The following is a 15,242-nucleotide window of genomic DNA, read 5'->3' as shown; positions in this document are numbered from 1 at the left end:
CACGCTCTCAGCCCCTCCACGAGGCCACCGGCCCAACACCCCCCCAAGCGCCGTTGTTTAGGGTGCTCTCACCCAGGCGTGATTGGTTCATCCTTTGGCCGCTGGTGTTTAACTCCGTCTCCAGCCCTGCTCTCCTTTCTGGAAGTCTGACCACAGTTTGGTCCCTCTGGTAGCCAAATCCCTTGCCCAGGAGCCCCCGTCGGCATCGGCGGGGCATGGCTGAAAGAGGCTTCGGGGGAGAAGAGCCGCGCTCACCCATCAGGTTTTAGGAGCTCTGCGCCAGCAGCCAGAGACTAAGACCCAATATAACAGAAGATGTTCCTCTTGCCTTTATCACTATGAGTTACAAGAGTTTTTGGAGCTTAGTTTGGGGAGCCAGGGCCAGAGACCACATTTGTATTTGTGATTATCACATAATATCTTAGCTACTTGGTAAGGTTTAAGTTAAAATGTGACAATGAATTCACTTGGAAAAACGATCCAGACTTGCATGGTGTGAGAGGGCAGGCGGAGGGATCTCCCAGCGTCTCCAGGGCTGGCCCGGCCAGAGGTGGCCAGGTGCAGGCTGGAAGACCTCAGGTCCACTGGCAGGAGCCTAGGTGCACTGCAGAGATGGGGACAGGGCCCCGTGGCAGGGAGGGGTGCACAGAGAAGAGGCATAGGAGCATTCCTGCTCCCCTTTTCCCATTCTCAAGACCTGGGAACTTGGAATTTAGTATTTATCCAGGGTCAGTCAGTCTGATCCCACATACAGGACCACACACAACTTGGAGAATGGCTTCGTTGCCCAGGAGAACAGCTCTGAATCACGCCTGTGGCTTTTCGAACAACTAGGACCACACTGGTGGTATAAGAGGAGGAGGTTTGTAGGGTTTTCCCTCTTGAATTGTTGATTAGACTTAAAGATTTAAAACCCTCCGTGGGGTTGGTGTTGGGGGGGCACCTTTCTCTTGACCTCATAATGCTGTGGAGCCAGACTTCTCCGTGCCATTCTTCAGCTACCCTTCCTAAGGTGGGCTTAGCCCTGTGGAAGAAAATGAGCAAGTGAACGGGGCTATGAGGGCATCCATTGCACCCTCAGTTAGAGCTGAGTAAGACGCCGCAGCCAGTGGTTCTCCAGGAGCGGCACAGAGAGGGCTTGGCAACACTTGTCGGGAAACCTCAGAACCCTGCAACCCCTCCATTCTGCCTCTGCCAGCCGGGATTCTGAGGGGACAAGACCTGGTTTTCCCTTCATTGTCCCTGGTGAAGCCTGAGTTGACCTGTGGGACTTGTCACAGAGGCTGGTCCCAGGGACCCCCAGGTTTAAGGGAGGGTGGCCAGGTTTCAGTGTCATGGAGGCTGGCTGGGGTGCTTCTCACTGAGCAGCCCCAGATCTCCAGTGAAATAATAGAAATCGGACTTTATGCAAAACCCAGTCAGCCTGTACTTAGTGAGCCCCTGTGCTGTGGGTCTGGCTGAGAGCCTTCTGAGGGGCACCAAGGGGTGACAATGTGCTCTGCCCTCCAAACATGTAGCCTTCCTGGGCAGGTAGGACACAGCTCTAGACAGATGACGAGTCTGCGCATCTGGCTACTCAGCTCTGAGTCTTCTCCAGTCAGACTTCTACCAAATTGGATTTGAAAACCTGCCCACAAGCCCATGAGTGAGATGAGGCTACTCTGGGGGGAGCCCTTTGACAAGTAGCATCTTTTGCTTAAACTCTGCATTCCCCTGCCCACCTGGTCCTTCCATAATGTGTAACGTAGCCCCAGTCCTAGGGCAGAAGCACACCGTTTGGACACTGGGCTCAAAGATTAGGCATGCCACCTGTGGGGTGAGACCGGGTGGAAGGGTCCTGGGGCCAGTCACACCTGGCAGAGCATCACCCAAGGAGGTCTGAAGCAGCAGGACAGAGCTGACTGATGGGACTCCCTGGGCCCAGCGCCAGGAATCCTGGGCTCTAGTCCTGGTTCAATCTCTAAACTCTGTGAGTGATTAGCTGTTATATATTATGTAGATTATATGCAGTGGTCTTCTGGCTCTGTGATCCTATAACTCTATAATAAAAGTATAACCAATGCCCACTTATCCACATTTTTGGGTTTTCTTTGAGATACTTTGAATCCAAGGTATACTAGGGCCCTCTGTACCAGCAATGTATGTGTGATTATCAGACTTTATATGATCTGATTTCATCTCAAACTGACAGTTAAACATTATACCCAGAAAATTTAAGATACAATCCAAAATTGAACTTCAGTGGTCTGTTTGACTCTGTACTCAGGTAGTTTTCTTTCACTGGCACTGGTGGTTGGTGGCTTTCATATGACCAAAACAATAACAGTGTTCCTGAATGTTCTCCAAAACATTTGTCCATGAGATGCTCTTCGGAAAAAAGGGAGGGCTCTCAAGATAAATACGTTTAGGAAATCCTGCATTCTATATCCTCTCTTGGAAAGTCATAAAGTGCATTAATGTATTCAGGTTCTAGGAAGTCCTATGTTAAAAGCATGTTGCTTACTATTAACCTGGCTTTTCCATAAGGTTGGGTTTCATGGCCAAATATGCTTAGAAATACAAACATTAGTAAGTCACTTTAGGGAACGCTTCCATAAAGGCATCATGTCAGATGCCTCACACAAATAACTCAGGGCTGTGCTTTCAGATGCAGACCCCAGCTTTGACTGCTTGCTCACTCTAGCCAGAATTTTTACCATGTGTTTCATCATTCGAGTGGAAAGGTTGCTCTTAGCTCCCCAGGAGGACAGGGCCAGTTGGTAAAGGAAGGTGGAGAAGAAGGCTTACATGGGGGAGTGCCCTGGATCCAGGGAGAACTGATGTCTGGCTGGGGCTGTCTTCCAGAGGCAAGAGCTGGAGTCAGAGAACAAGAAGCTGAAGAATGATCTGAATGAACTGAGGAAAGCTGTGGCCGACCAAGCCGCAGAGAGCAGCTCCACCCATGGCTCCCCGGACAGCTACAGCCTGCTGCTGAACCAGCTCAAGCTGGCCAACGAGGAGCTTGAGGTTCGCAAGGAGGAGGTGCTCATCCTGAGGACCCAGATAGTCAGCGCTGACCAACGCCGGCTTACTGGCAAGAGCACGGTAACAAGATGGTGGCAGTGGTTGGGCTTGTTGGGGGCAGGTGCACTGGTGTTTTCTTACATATCTGTTTGCATGAGGGTCTTAAACCTGAAAGAGCAGAGTCTTCTGCTCTAGGGTCCCTTCTAAAGGCAGAGCAAGGTATTTGTCCTCTCAGCACGACCTTTCATGGAAGACTTTGCTGGAAGTTTCTAGAATCTTCTCTTGGCCTGATTTTTCATCTTATGCCTTCCCCCTTGCCCTTTGCTTTGTTTCCTAGATGGAGAAGTTCTTTCCCCTTTCTCAGCCCTCCCAGGGTGGCAATGCCATCTTAGCATTTGTTCCTAATGTTTTTACCTTCTGGGACAGATCGTGGAGCAGAAGAGAGGGGACACCTGGGTCACTCTGGGCTGTAAAAGGCTGGGCCACTTCTGGGCATGGGCCCTGGGGTGGTACAGGGTAGGGGTAAGTAGGCAGTAGTGAGCATGAAGGATCGAAAACACACTGATTTCAGTCACATCCTCTAGACTTGGGGTGCTTTCCCCTCCAGAACACCATTGTCACCATCTTCCCCCCACCAGTGTACATGCAGTGCCTTTTACAGCCAGGCCTGGTCATTGTGTCTTTTAAAACTACATTCCTGCCTGGGTTTAACTGCTGTTATCTAAGGTCATCCTAGTCCTTAGTATGTTTCCAAAGGCTTGTTTTTATACCTTAATGTGAAGTCATTTTATAAAATTATATATATAGCTAGTTCTTTTTTAATCTGGGACCTTCTAGGAGCCGAACATCAATGCCAGGACAAGTTGGCCTAACAGTGAAAAGCACGTAGATCAGGAAGATGCCATTGAGGCCTACCATGGGGTCTGCCAGACAAACAGGTAAGTGCCCCTCGTGATAACAGCCACTGGAGGACGCGGTAGGAAAGGGGCCATGCCCAACCTGATAGGAGCCGGCCACTCCTCAGGCCCTGGCCATGCATCGGGCAGCACTGACCATAGGAGATTAAACAAGAAGGAGCAGACGCAGTGGCCGTGCCCTTGGGTGGCAGCCTACAGTTCACTCCAGCAAGAGTCTGTGGTGCACCTGGAACATCCAGAATTCAGAAAGGGCGCCTCCCCAGGAGGATTGGCAGAAGGAAAGGGAGAGACTGGCTGAGAGGCCTTCTTGTTGGAGAGGGAAGCTGGCACGGGCGAGCCCAGCTGAAGAGTCAGAGGGAGCCTGCTCAGCTGTGTGCAGCAGGACATCTCCACTCAGCCACAGCAGCAGGCCCCACTCCCTAACATTTAAGAGACGAAATGCAAGCTGGGCACTGTAGAGGTTGGATGGGAGAATCTGACCATTACTATATTGGCTGAAATGAGCTTTCCCTAGATCAGTTAACCCACCACCTCTGGTCCCTCATCAAGGATGAGCTAACCAGGGTTAAGGCAGAAGAGCAGGACTGAGGGAGGCCTCAGGGCCTGGGATATAGGACAGAACAGAGACCCTAAGGTACGCCTGAGCACTTGAGAATGTGAACTCGAGTTCATCCATTTTACCAACTGCTGACTAATACCTACCTGCTCAGTGCCTCTGTTTCCTCATCTGTGAACTGGGGACAGTCACAGCAGCGTACCTTATATGGTGACAGAGAGGATGAGGCAAGTTAGTCCATATAAAGCGCTGGGCAGAGTGCCAGCTGTGGTAAGCCTGCGTTAAAGGTTGGAGTTGTCACTGCCTGATTATTCCATTTGCCTCCTCGTGCCTCAGTGGGCACTTGTACAAACAGAGCTGGCCTTTTCCCTGGCTCCCTTTCTCTCTTACCTCAACTCACTGATTGTTGATCAATCACTAAGCATTTGTTCAGGATTGTTGGAAATAGCAAACCCGTCCAGAAATTGTCAGTATGTGGCACTGGGGGTGTGACGTGAAGCTGTTGGCAACAATGTCACAGAATGGCTTGAAGACGTCTTAGGGCTTTGATTTTGAGAGCTTCTTGTCTAGTCCCTCTTCAGATGAGGAAACCGAGGCCCAGAGGGTTGAGCTGCTCAGACACACAGCTGGCCTGACACTCAAGGTGGAATCCAGAAGGCCTGGCTCCCAGGCTGGGCGGCTTCCAGCCCACTGTGTGGGTAGTCAGAGGGAAGAAGGTATTGTAGCAGGGCCCCAGGGGGGAAGCAAGTTTATTCTGAGATACATAATCCTGTTCCCTGTTCTCTACGGAGGGAGAGAAGGAAATGAAGGTGAGCCTCTCAGTGCGAAGACTGGAGCCAAGATTTAGTCATTTGAAATTATCTCAGGTTCAAGATAAGAAATGAGATGAATAAGAAAAAAAGAACACAGGTGATATTTAAAATTTAAAGAAAAAGAAGGAAACAGGCTGGGTCCTGACAAGCGAAAGTGCATTATCTTCCTGATTTTATCTCCTTTTTTTGTTCACCCAAATCGTTGTCAGGGATCCAGTCCAGGTGCAGGTTTTCCCAGGGGCTGCTTAATACCCTGGATTTGGCTTCCTTTGCAGCAATTTAAAGATGGTGATAAAATAAAAATAGCTTTTCTTATATTTTAAAATAATCCCGTTCCCAGCAAGCCCAGGGCACAATAGAGAACTAATAGCCTGTGGAACCGAGTTAAGTACAGAAGGAGCTGCTGCTGAGAGCGGGGAGGGGACACGAGGAGAACAGGTTCCCCAGGCCCGGCCCCCGGGAAGTGGCACTGGTGGGTCTGTGTTCCGGTTTGGTGAATCCCGGCAGTGAGGGGGGACAGCAGTGGGCAGCTGGCAGGGCCAAGGGTGCTGACTGATTGCTGGCCCCCTGGGCCAGTGGGGAGGACATCATGTCCCCGTAACAAAAGATCTTTGAAGAGGGAGCTGCTTTTCTTTTCCTCCTGTTTTCCCATAATGGAGAGAGGCTGGTTTAAATATAAGTTGTATTACACGGGGGCAACTGGGGGGTGTCCTCTCCCTAGAAAAACGTACACACTGAACTGTGCTTAGGTTTCTAAACACACTCTTAGGGATTCTAGACACTGCCCTCCATGCCCAATCACAGCCCCTTTAAGGGTCCTGGTCCCCACATCCAGAACTTTGTTCACCTGCTAGCTTTCAGAGTTTCTGGAGTTCTGTTTTGATCTTTACACTGTGTCTTCCTGTTTTCAAATGTGGGGAGAGAAGCCAGTGCTGAGGGCCTGCTCTGGGAACAGCCCAGCAGTAGGTAATAGCACTTCTTCCAAAAAGCGCTCGTTTCCGTATCTTGGGAGCTGAGAGAGATCAACATCATCATTACCTCCTTACGTGTGGCAAAACCAGGGAAAGAGGGCTGGTCCTTGCCCCAGAGCAAGGCTGCAGACAGCGGGTGTCTGGAGAGTCTGGCTGCTCAGATGTGTGGGGCCATGCCTGGAGGAGGTATCTGGGAGAGGGATGGGGCCGTGGGCTGGGAGAGCAGGGGACCGTGCTTACAGCTCTCAGGCTGGCCTCACTCCAGGTCATGAGCCAGGTTGGTGAGAGCATGGCCAGGGCACACGTCTGGCTACAGGACCAGCGCCTCTTTGGCCACTGGCTGTTTCCACTCAAGTTTTGCCAGGTCTGGAGAACTCCAGAGAGAGACTTGGGGTGCTTCACTGGACCTTTCCTCCGGTCCCAGAAAGCCTGCTGCAGTCCTTCCCACCCAGCAGGTCCCAGGAAACAGGAGGCCCTCAGCACAGAGTGCAGGCTTGCTCCTGCCACCCGGGCTTGGGCCGATAAACCTGGGTCACTTCTTGCCCTCCAGTGGGCCTGTCTGGGACAGTGGAGACCTTGTTTAACCAGGAAGAGGAGTGTGCAGCCTCCTTAGGGTGGGCTTGGAGTTTATGGCTCCTTTGACCTTGAGCCCCAGCTGCCACAGGATGTCTTGGTCAGAATGTCAAAGAAAGGGGAAGGGTCTGATTCTGCTCAGTTCCTGTCAAGCCCTCACTTTAACTACTGCTGCCTGGAAGCTCGCTGCTTCCTTTGAGGAGGTGATCATTCCCTTGTGTTTCCCAGAATTTGTTGGTCCTGAGCCATCAGCACCGTCTCTGCTGTAATTCAGTGGCATAGCCATATTCATCCACAAACCATTCATTCTTGAGAGGCCAGGCCTGTAGTTTCAGGTTTCTCTTGGTGATGGTCTTGGGGTTGCCACCTCCCACTTCTCAAAGATTCCAGGCATCTCCTGATCAGTTGGTAGAAAGTCCACATGTGAACCAAAGAAATGAGGACACCCATGGGGCTCAAAGTGGTCTTTTTACAAACAGGAAACTGACCATCTCCAAGCTGGCGGGAACCTTGTCTGTTTCTGTCCACAGGCAGGTCCTTGAGCCCCAGCAGAGGGATGGCTGTTTTTCTATTCTCCACCAAGGGAAAATAAATCTCATCCTAGGCCTTTTCTGGAGTATGACCTTTACAGTTAATGAGGGTATATAATTAAAGATCTAGAAGTAACCACTCAGATAATTCAGCCAAGCACTTTCACTTTTCCCATGAAGAAACAGGCCCAGGGCACGTAGGTGATTAGCCCACCTTGAGGTGCCTTTAGGGTGCCTGGTTCTCCAGTGGGTTTCCTAAACCGCTGTCTCTCGCTGCCTCCTGCATCTGGAGACTCTCCCTGCTTACTCGTGTGTGTCTGTGGCCTCTGTGGGAACGGGGCGAAGCACAGTGACATACAGACAGGAGGTTCTCCTTGAACATTTGTTGATTATTTAACTGCCATCAAGCACTTAGGCTTTAAACATTCACGTGAGCTGAATTGTTTGGAATTTTCTTTCTCCACCACGAGGTGGCGCTCCCTCCCAGCCCTTGAGTCAGTGGTGTGTATGGAGGGCAGAGAGAATCTCCTCTGTGGATTTGGTTCTCTTTCATCAGGGAACAGAGGGCGGACCTGGAGTTTGTTGACTGCTTTTTAATTTACTGTGTTCCTGACTTCCTGAGCACTGGGGTGACTGGCTTTGTGCACAATGCCTGGCATGTTACCGAGTTCGGAATTCTGTGAGTGTCTGTCTGAGCAGGGATGAATGCTGACTTCCTCACTGTATAGCCCAGCTGCACACATGCAGCCCCCTGGAGGGCGAGCAGTCGGACTCAGTCTGCCCTCATGGGCGCGGTGGGAGTGCGGCGCCTGCAGAGCGTCCTGGCAGCCCCGCCTGGGTGCCTGAGGGGCCAGCCCCCGCCAGGCCAGGAAGGAGATGGAGGCCGGGTTCAGGAGACCATGTGATTTCTAGCCCAGGGTGTCAGGTGAGTATCTCCACTTTGGGGTCTCTCCACGGTGGAAAAGGCGACGGTTGGAGTAAAGGATCTGTGTTCCCGAGTGGTAGTGATGCTGTCCCCAGGAATGCAGCTGTGCCCAGGAGTCTCCCCAGTGAGCAGCCCACGAGCCACCAAAGGGCTCTGCGGCAGTGTAAGTGTCAGGCCTGAGAAGGGACAGGTGCTAAGTTCTCAGCTCGCCGTTGGCATGACCCAGGTCACCTTGGGTTCGCTGGGATAAATGGAACACATAGGACAGTTAAGTGCTAAGCCAGGAGAGCCGGGGGTGGAGATAGGCAAAAGTCTATAACCAGAGGCAGCTTCTGGGGAGGCCGGGCCTAGGGAAGAGCTCCGGACATTTGAGGACCAGAGTCTTCAACAGGGAAGGTCTCCAGGGTAAACTTGTTGGCAGTAATCCCCTTGCTGCCCCGCTGGAGGAAGAATAGCTGAGACAGTATGGGTAGATCCAGGGAGGAGAAGCCTCAAAGTCACCCCAAGCTCTGTCTGCCACCTACCACCCAGTTCCACTGGTCTTTGAGGATCTTTTGTGTACCTAGGTCTGTGTGTAAGGCAGGCAGGCACACGGATGGGCAAGCGTGTGACATGGGCCTGATGCCCAGGAGCTGCCCTCTGGCATCCGGCAGACCCCAGGCAACTGGAGAGGGCAAAAGAATGTGCTGATGGAAGGCATCTGGCCACCTGCTTTCTGCATTGAGTAAACAGGAGTAATGCACCCCAGTCCCAAAGTCGGGGGAGAAAATTCAGTTGTCATGCTCAGAACAGTTTATTAGTAGTTTCTTTAAGACTGCAGCAGGGACTGGAGTTGAGACTGGCTAATACTTTTGTGCCCTTTAGCGACAGAGATGAGAGACACATTGAGAAGCAGACAAAATATATAGTGACCTTTTCCCCCTCCCTGAGCCAGGTGTCCCCAGGGCGCTGCCCCTGCTGCTCGGTGCGGTGCACAGGCAGGCAGTCTGCTCACCTCTGCAGCTACCCCCATGCAGCTCCCCTCCTCCCTGCCCTGCTTGCCTCTCTCCTGGTTCTCCGTTTTCCTTTCTGAATCAACGCGGTAGAGGGCAGGGTGGTGTGTAAGCATGTACAGGCTTACAGGATCCCTGGGAGAAGGGCACCCCTTTGCTCTCTCTGTTCCACCACGTGGTTTCCAGCCCATGGGATCAGTGAGCCCCTCGGGAGAGCACAGGAGCCCACTTATGATCCAGTAACTGGGCCATGGGAGACCTGGGGGAGAGGGTGCTCGCAGCCCCCCCACACACACCCTGTGCTGGGCATGGAAGAGGATGAAGCTGGGCGTTCTTGAGCCATTCCCTTTCCTCACTTCCAAACCTTGGCTGGAATCACCTCACTCCCCTGGGCTCTCTGCCTCCCTGTCTCTTTCCTCTACTCTGGACACCCTGTGTTTTTTTTGTCCTTTATTTCTAGCAAGACTGAGGACTGGGGCTATTTGAATGAAGATGGAGAACTCGGCTTGGCCTACCAAGGCCTAAAGCAAGTTGCCAGGTCAAATACGTGCCTTTCTCCCTGTGTCTGCTCTGTCTGCTCTGCCTGCCCGTGTTTACGCTTAACTGTCCTTCAGTGGAGTGGATGCGAGGGCACAGGGCCCTGTTCAGGGGGAGCCGGTGGCCAACCCCTTGGGGGGCCCGTCTGGTACTTTGGGTCCAGGCTGTGTGGATGAGTTGGCGGAAGCTGCCTGTGTGGGTCAAGGTAATAGCGCTTGGTGGCTCAGTGGGACCCTCAGGAGGCGAGGACACCAAAGCGTGCCGGGTTTAGGATTAACTTGCTGCTGAAGTAGAAGATCCCAAATTTGAACCTGGTTCCATATGATACCAGAGTTTGAATCCATAAGCCACTGACCTTCAGCCATAGGTGGAAAGGTGAGCAGGGGGATGAGGCAAGCCCGGAAACAGCACAACATGTCGTATATTGGTTGCCAGCAAGTGGCTTCTCAGGGCTGTGGCACAGCTGGCAGTGTGAGCCTCCCAACAAAGGGTGGGATGATGGTCTTCAGAAGAGAAAACTAAGGCTGGACGAGGTGGAAGGAGTCTGTTCGCACCCCTCTCAGCCCAGTGCTGGCAGAGCTGGAACAGGCATCTGGCACCCTTACGCATCATTTCCAAAGTTCTGGCTGCCAGTGACAGAGTGAAGGGAGTGAAGGGCTTAATTCAGAAATAAGAGTGTCTCTTCTTGGGAAATGAAAGTCCAGGTGAGCTGGTTTTCAAAGCATTATGTCTTCTGGCTCTGATTTCAAATGTAGCCCCACCACCTGTAGGCAACATGACATCTGTTTTTTTCTCTGGTAGAATGTGGGTCAGAATTGGGCCTGCCTCACTGATTATAGGAAATAGGGTTAACACGGTGAAGCACATTGCTCATACCTGGCATGTAGTAAGCACAAAATAAATGTTAGCGGCCACTTCTTCTATACTGGCTCTTATTCAGTAAGATCGGATTCCTGTCCTGCCCAGAGGTTTCACTGGAATGGGGAACCTACAAGTTAAGTCAGGTGATTGTGCATGGCTCTCTGTCAGCCGATCAGATGTTTTTAGTAGAAAAGTACATGAATACATTAACAAAGAGAGAAAGCAGTACGTGAATACATTAACAAAGAGAGAAAGCACAGGCCTATGCATCAGGAGACCTGGCTTCTAGACCTGGCTCTGCCATTGGCTGTGGCCATAGTCAGGTGAACTGGAAACCTGGCACCTGCAGGGGTTACTGGACTTCCACAGAGCCCTGGGCTAAGTTACCCAACTCTTTGTGGAGAGTAAAACAAAATGTGAGCAGTACATTCACAGCCCAGATCAGGAACTGATCCCTGAAGTAGAGTACCTAGAGCCCAGGTGTTCCTGTGCTCTCTGCCTCCCATTACATTTACAACTTACAGCCTTTAGTGCAGTGTAGCCAAGACTGGGTGTTCTCTAGATATTGTACGTCCTCTAAAGTGCTGATTTAAATACTAAATATTCTCCACAATCCTCACATTATTACTGCTTTCCTGTGGTAATGCTGCCTATGGTGAGTAGGCAAATCAGTCATTTCTCCATCATTTCTTCATTTGTGGAACTTTGTTGAGAAGCCACTGGAAGCCAAGCATTGCATCCAATGCCTGGGCTACAAAAAAACGTGGTTGCTTCCATCTGGGAGTTCACAGTGTAGACTTTCTCCTCTCTCTTAATCCAAGCTAGAGGAGCCTCAAAATCAAGATACCTCTTCATGTCCCTGCTTTGAGAACAGCCATGGGACTCTAACAGCTGTGTCCTAGGCACCCCCAGCTTCCTGACTCTGTGCCCAGCTTTTATTACAGTCTTTATCTGCATCCCAGGAAGAGACAGGGGTGAATTTTTAACCATGTGGACCATGGCAGGAAGCCGTTGGTTGTGTATTTTATGTAGAACCTCCTACCTTTCTTTCATGTCATTATTTACTTAATTTACTTGATTATTTACTGTGCTGAATCAGAAAGTTTGTTCCAGAAATTAAGTCCAAGAAGATAGCACCATAGTTCATAGTAAGAGTTAACTTCCTGGTAAGGAGGTGCTTAGGAAGCTTGGTTAATTCCTCACCTTCTATTGTGGAACAGGGGACCCCAGAATCGCCCAGGGAGCTTTCAGACTCGTAGTCTTCTGAGAGTTCTCCCCAACCTTCCTCAGATCCTCTGGGTCTGTTTGCTTCTTGTCGTGATGCTGTTGATCTTAAACCTTCCCCCATATCATTTGCAAATAGTCTTAGTTTCTCTTTTGACTAGGGAAGAAATTGTAAAGCCAGAGATAAAGTGGGGTGCCAATAAATAGTGGGGATGGAGATTAGCAAGAAGATTCTTATGAGCTTTGGGGCAGATGTGGATGCTTTTATTTAAAAGATGTTGTAAGAAATTTATTTCCGCTGATGACATTTTGACATGGAGGTACTCTTTCAATCCCAAGCCAACAGACTGCTCACAGAACGAGGAACAGGGGAATGAGGGGGGTCAAAAAAAGGCCAACGACCAGGGTGCTGTGTTTGGCCCTGGTTCCCATCCTCCACAAGCAGGTTAGGCTGGCCCGCCTGCCTCATGAGCCCCATGGATCGCTCCCCTTGGCGTCCGTCCCACTGGGCTCGTGCCATTGCTGATGACTGCCTGCTTGGCTGCTCCCCACCGCATGTCCATCTGTGGCCCCCACTGGCCCCCCCTGAGCCCCACGGTCACCTGCCACCCTCCCCCTGGTGCAGGTTGCTGGAGGCCCAGCTGCAGGCCCAGAGCCGTGAGCATGAGGAAGAGGCGGAAGGTCTCAAGGCCCAGGTGGAGATGCTGAAGGAGGAGCTGGACAAGCAGCAGCAGACCTTCTGCCAGACGCTGCTGCTCTCCCCGGAGGCCCAGGTGGAATTTGGCGTCCAGCAGGAGATATCCCGGCTGACCAATGAGAACCTGGTGAGTAGCCATGCCCAGTGGATCCCACTCTGGGAAGTCATGTTCTGGAAGAAAATAGGACCGGGGATGGCCATGAGCCAAATGGACAAGGTTCATGTCATTGGCTCTGTAGCAGGAACAGAGAACCTAGCAACCTCGTCAGCAAGTGGAACTCCATTATCTGTCACTGTGGGACCAGCCCCGCCCACCACCTTAACTTAGTGTTAACTTAGCGGCTCAACACAGCAACCACAATTGTGTGGGTCGGGAATTCAGGAAGGGCTCAGCGCTGACCGTTTGTCTCTGCTCCACGCAGTGCTGGTGTGGCTCACGGCTCCATCCATGTGGTCCCTCTCCCTGTGCAGGTGGTCTCTTCGTTCATTGGCCCGCCCTGAACTGCTCTGCATGGCAACTGACCTCCAACAGGATGAAAGCGGGAGCTAGGAGGCCTCTCAAGACCTAGTCCCAGACCTGCCACATTCTATTGACCAAAACAGTCCCTGGCTAGGCTGGATTTAGTGGGGGATAGACTCCTGTCACTGAGTAACGGGAGGAATGGGTGATGGCCATCCTTGCAGACAGTCATCAAATGAGCCCTGGAAGACAGCCTCTGTCCTCGAAGAGCTTACAGGCTGGTAGGGAAAACAAGATATAAAAAAGAAGAGAAAGAAGATGGCGGTTCAGAAAGCATGATTCTACCTGAGATTAACAAGAATTACAGAAAAAGAATTGTGGGGGCCGCTTTTGAGAGGAGCTGAGTCAGGAGCTGAGAAGGGGTTGTCAGGTGTGTGAATGGGCAGAGAGAGAAGCGTGGCCACAGGCGCTTGACCAGAGTGGGGGCGGGCAGAAGGCGGAGGAGCACAGGAGGGCCAGTGGCCTGGAACTGAGTGTGCCTGTGTGGGAGCAGCACAAAGTGGCCGCAAACCTGCCCAGCAGGTGTGCACACAGCAGAGCTACCAAGCCAGCAGCCCAGTGTGGCTGCATTTCCCTTACAGCTAAGTGACCCCACGGTTGCTATTGGCTCAAGCAATCCCAAGGGAAGAAGTGGGACCCTGGACCACAGGTCCCTGAATAGGACATGCATAAAGATGATCTGCCCTCCCCCTTCTGTTTCTCTCTCTCTGCATGTCACAAGTGTGCAAGCAGGGAGCTTTTTAAATTTTTTTTAAAGAAATGTACATATTAAATTGGGCCAGCTGCTACCAGGTAAAAGAGTTAGTGTGGGAAATGCCTTTGCTGGCCAGTGCTCCCTGGAGGGGCCATTGGTCAAGTGGTGACCACCTTCAAGGAGAGCTGTGCTCCATGGAGGAAGCGCTTGGGAGTGAGTGGTCCATGGGGCCTGAGCGGAGCCTGGCTTGCTGGGTGGGTGAAAGTGAAGATAACCAGCAGAACTCCACCTTGCCACCTGCTGGGAGACTTCTGGAGTTTGGTCTGCTGTTTGCCCAGGCAGAGGCTGTGGCCCACAAGCAGACCAGCAGGGGGCTTCTTGATTTCTGTTCCCCTGCTGAGCAAGCATTAGTGCCTCCCACCTGCTGGCCAGCAAAGCTGCGAGACTGATATCAGCAGGGAGGGCAAGGCCCGCCACAGGCACGTGAGGATGCCTCAGAGGTCAACTTTACAGGCATTCAGGAGGATGGCTTCCAGCTGGAATGACCAGGGAGGCCGTGATGCTGTCACAGAATTGTGTAGGAGGAGGGATGTGATCATCTTTCCTGGTAGCAACTTGAAAAGTATAGAGATGTCATCAGACACGCCCATCTCTCAGTGTCCAAAGTCCCGCTTTCATAAGCCATCTGTAATTTTAGCCTCTGACTTTGAGCCTCAGCAGCTCCACAAGTTGCCCACCCAGCATGTCCCACACTGATTTCCCTTTTATTTGTCTGAAGTTTGCTTACTACAAGCTTTAAAGATCCCCAGGCGGCTCCAGTGTGCTGCAAAGTTTGGAAACCTCTGCTCTATACCATTCCTCAGGACATGTTAAGGAATTCAGCATCCCAGGACTTGAGGGAAAGGGCATAACAAACTGGCAGAGCTGAGCTGCGCTAAGCTGCCATTCAGAAGTGCAGTCTCCAACCCCCAGCTCCCCACCCCATTGTGGTCCAGGGGAAATATTGTATTTCCTGGGCTCTCCCCCAAAAAGTTAGCTGAGATTTCCGATCTCCTGGAGACAGAAGATAATAGGATCCAAGGCCTGACTACCAGCTTAATCTTTCCTTGTTAGAGTGCCTGGTGTTATAATTAGCTGCAAATAGGTATTGGAGCATTGATTTATTGTCTGACCTCCTAGAATGTAGAAAAAAGATTTAAAGCAAGGGTAAAAAAAATTTCAAACAGTGTATTCAAAAAGAAAGAAGCACATTTTTGTGTTTTGGTTTCGGTAGCATTGCACAGGGGATGTGGAGACAGGGTGGCAGTTGCAGGAAGGGTCTCCTTCCTGACTGTGGTCTGGAGCAGCCCAGCCTGAGTTCCTCCTCCTGGGTTGGTCAAGTCATTTGCCTCCAACCAAAGTTTCATCATTTGCAAGAGGAGGAGCCCTAG

At 51.5% G+C, this 15,242-nt stretch overlaps 1 protein-coding gene across 1 annotated transcript in view; it reads left to right on the top strand.

The window, feature by feature from the left end:
- MYO5B (myosin VB) overlaps positions 1–15,242 on the top strand; it is a 309,980-nt gene that overhangs the window by 275,369 nt on the left and 19,369 nt on the right. Inside the window, exons 28-31 of the mRNA XM_017665463.3 lie at positions 2,845–3,084; positions 3,841–3,941; positions 9,740–9,817; positions 12,527–12,725. Of these exons, the coding sequence (XP_017520952.3) occupies positions 2,845–3,084; positions 3,841–3,941; positions 9,740–9,817; positions 12,527–12,725 (618 nt within the window). The remainder of the gene's footprint in view (positions 1–2,844; positions 3,085–3,840; positions 3,942–9,739; positions 9,818–12,526; positions 12,726–15,242) is intronic.

This window comes from Manis javanica, chromosome 9, assembly GCF_040802235.1.
Source record: "Manis javanica isolate MJ-LG chromosome 9, MJ_LKY, whole genome shotgun sequence".
Lineage (NCBI taxonomy): Eukaryota > Metazoa > Chordata > Mammalia > Pholidota > Manidae > Manis > Manis javanica.
Note: the sequence above shows the minus strand (reverse complement) of the source record. Positions and strands in the feature narration are given on the sequence as shown.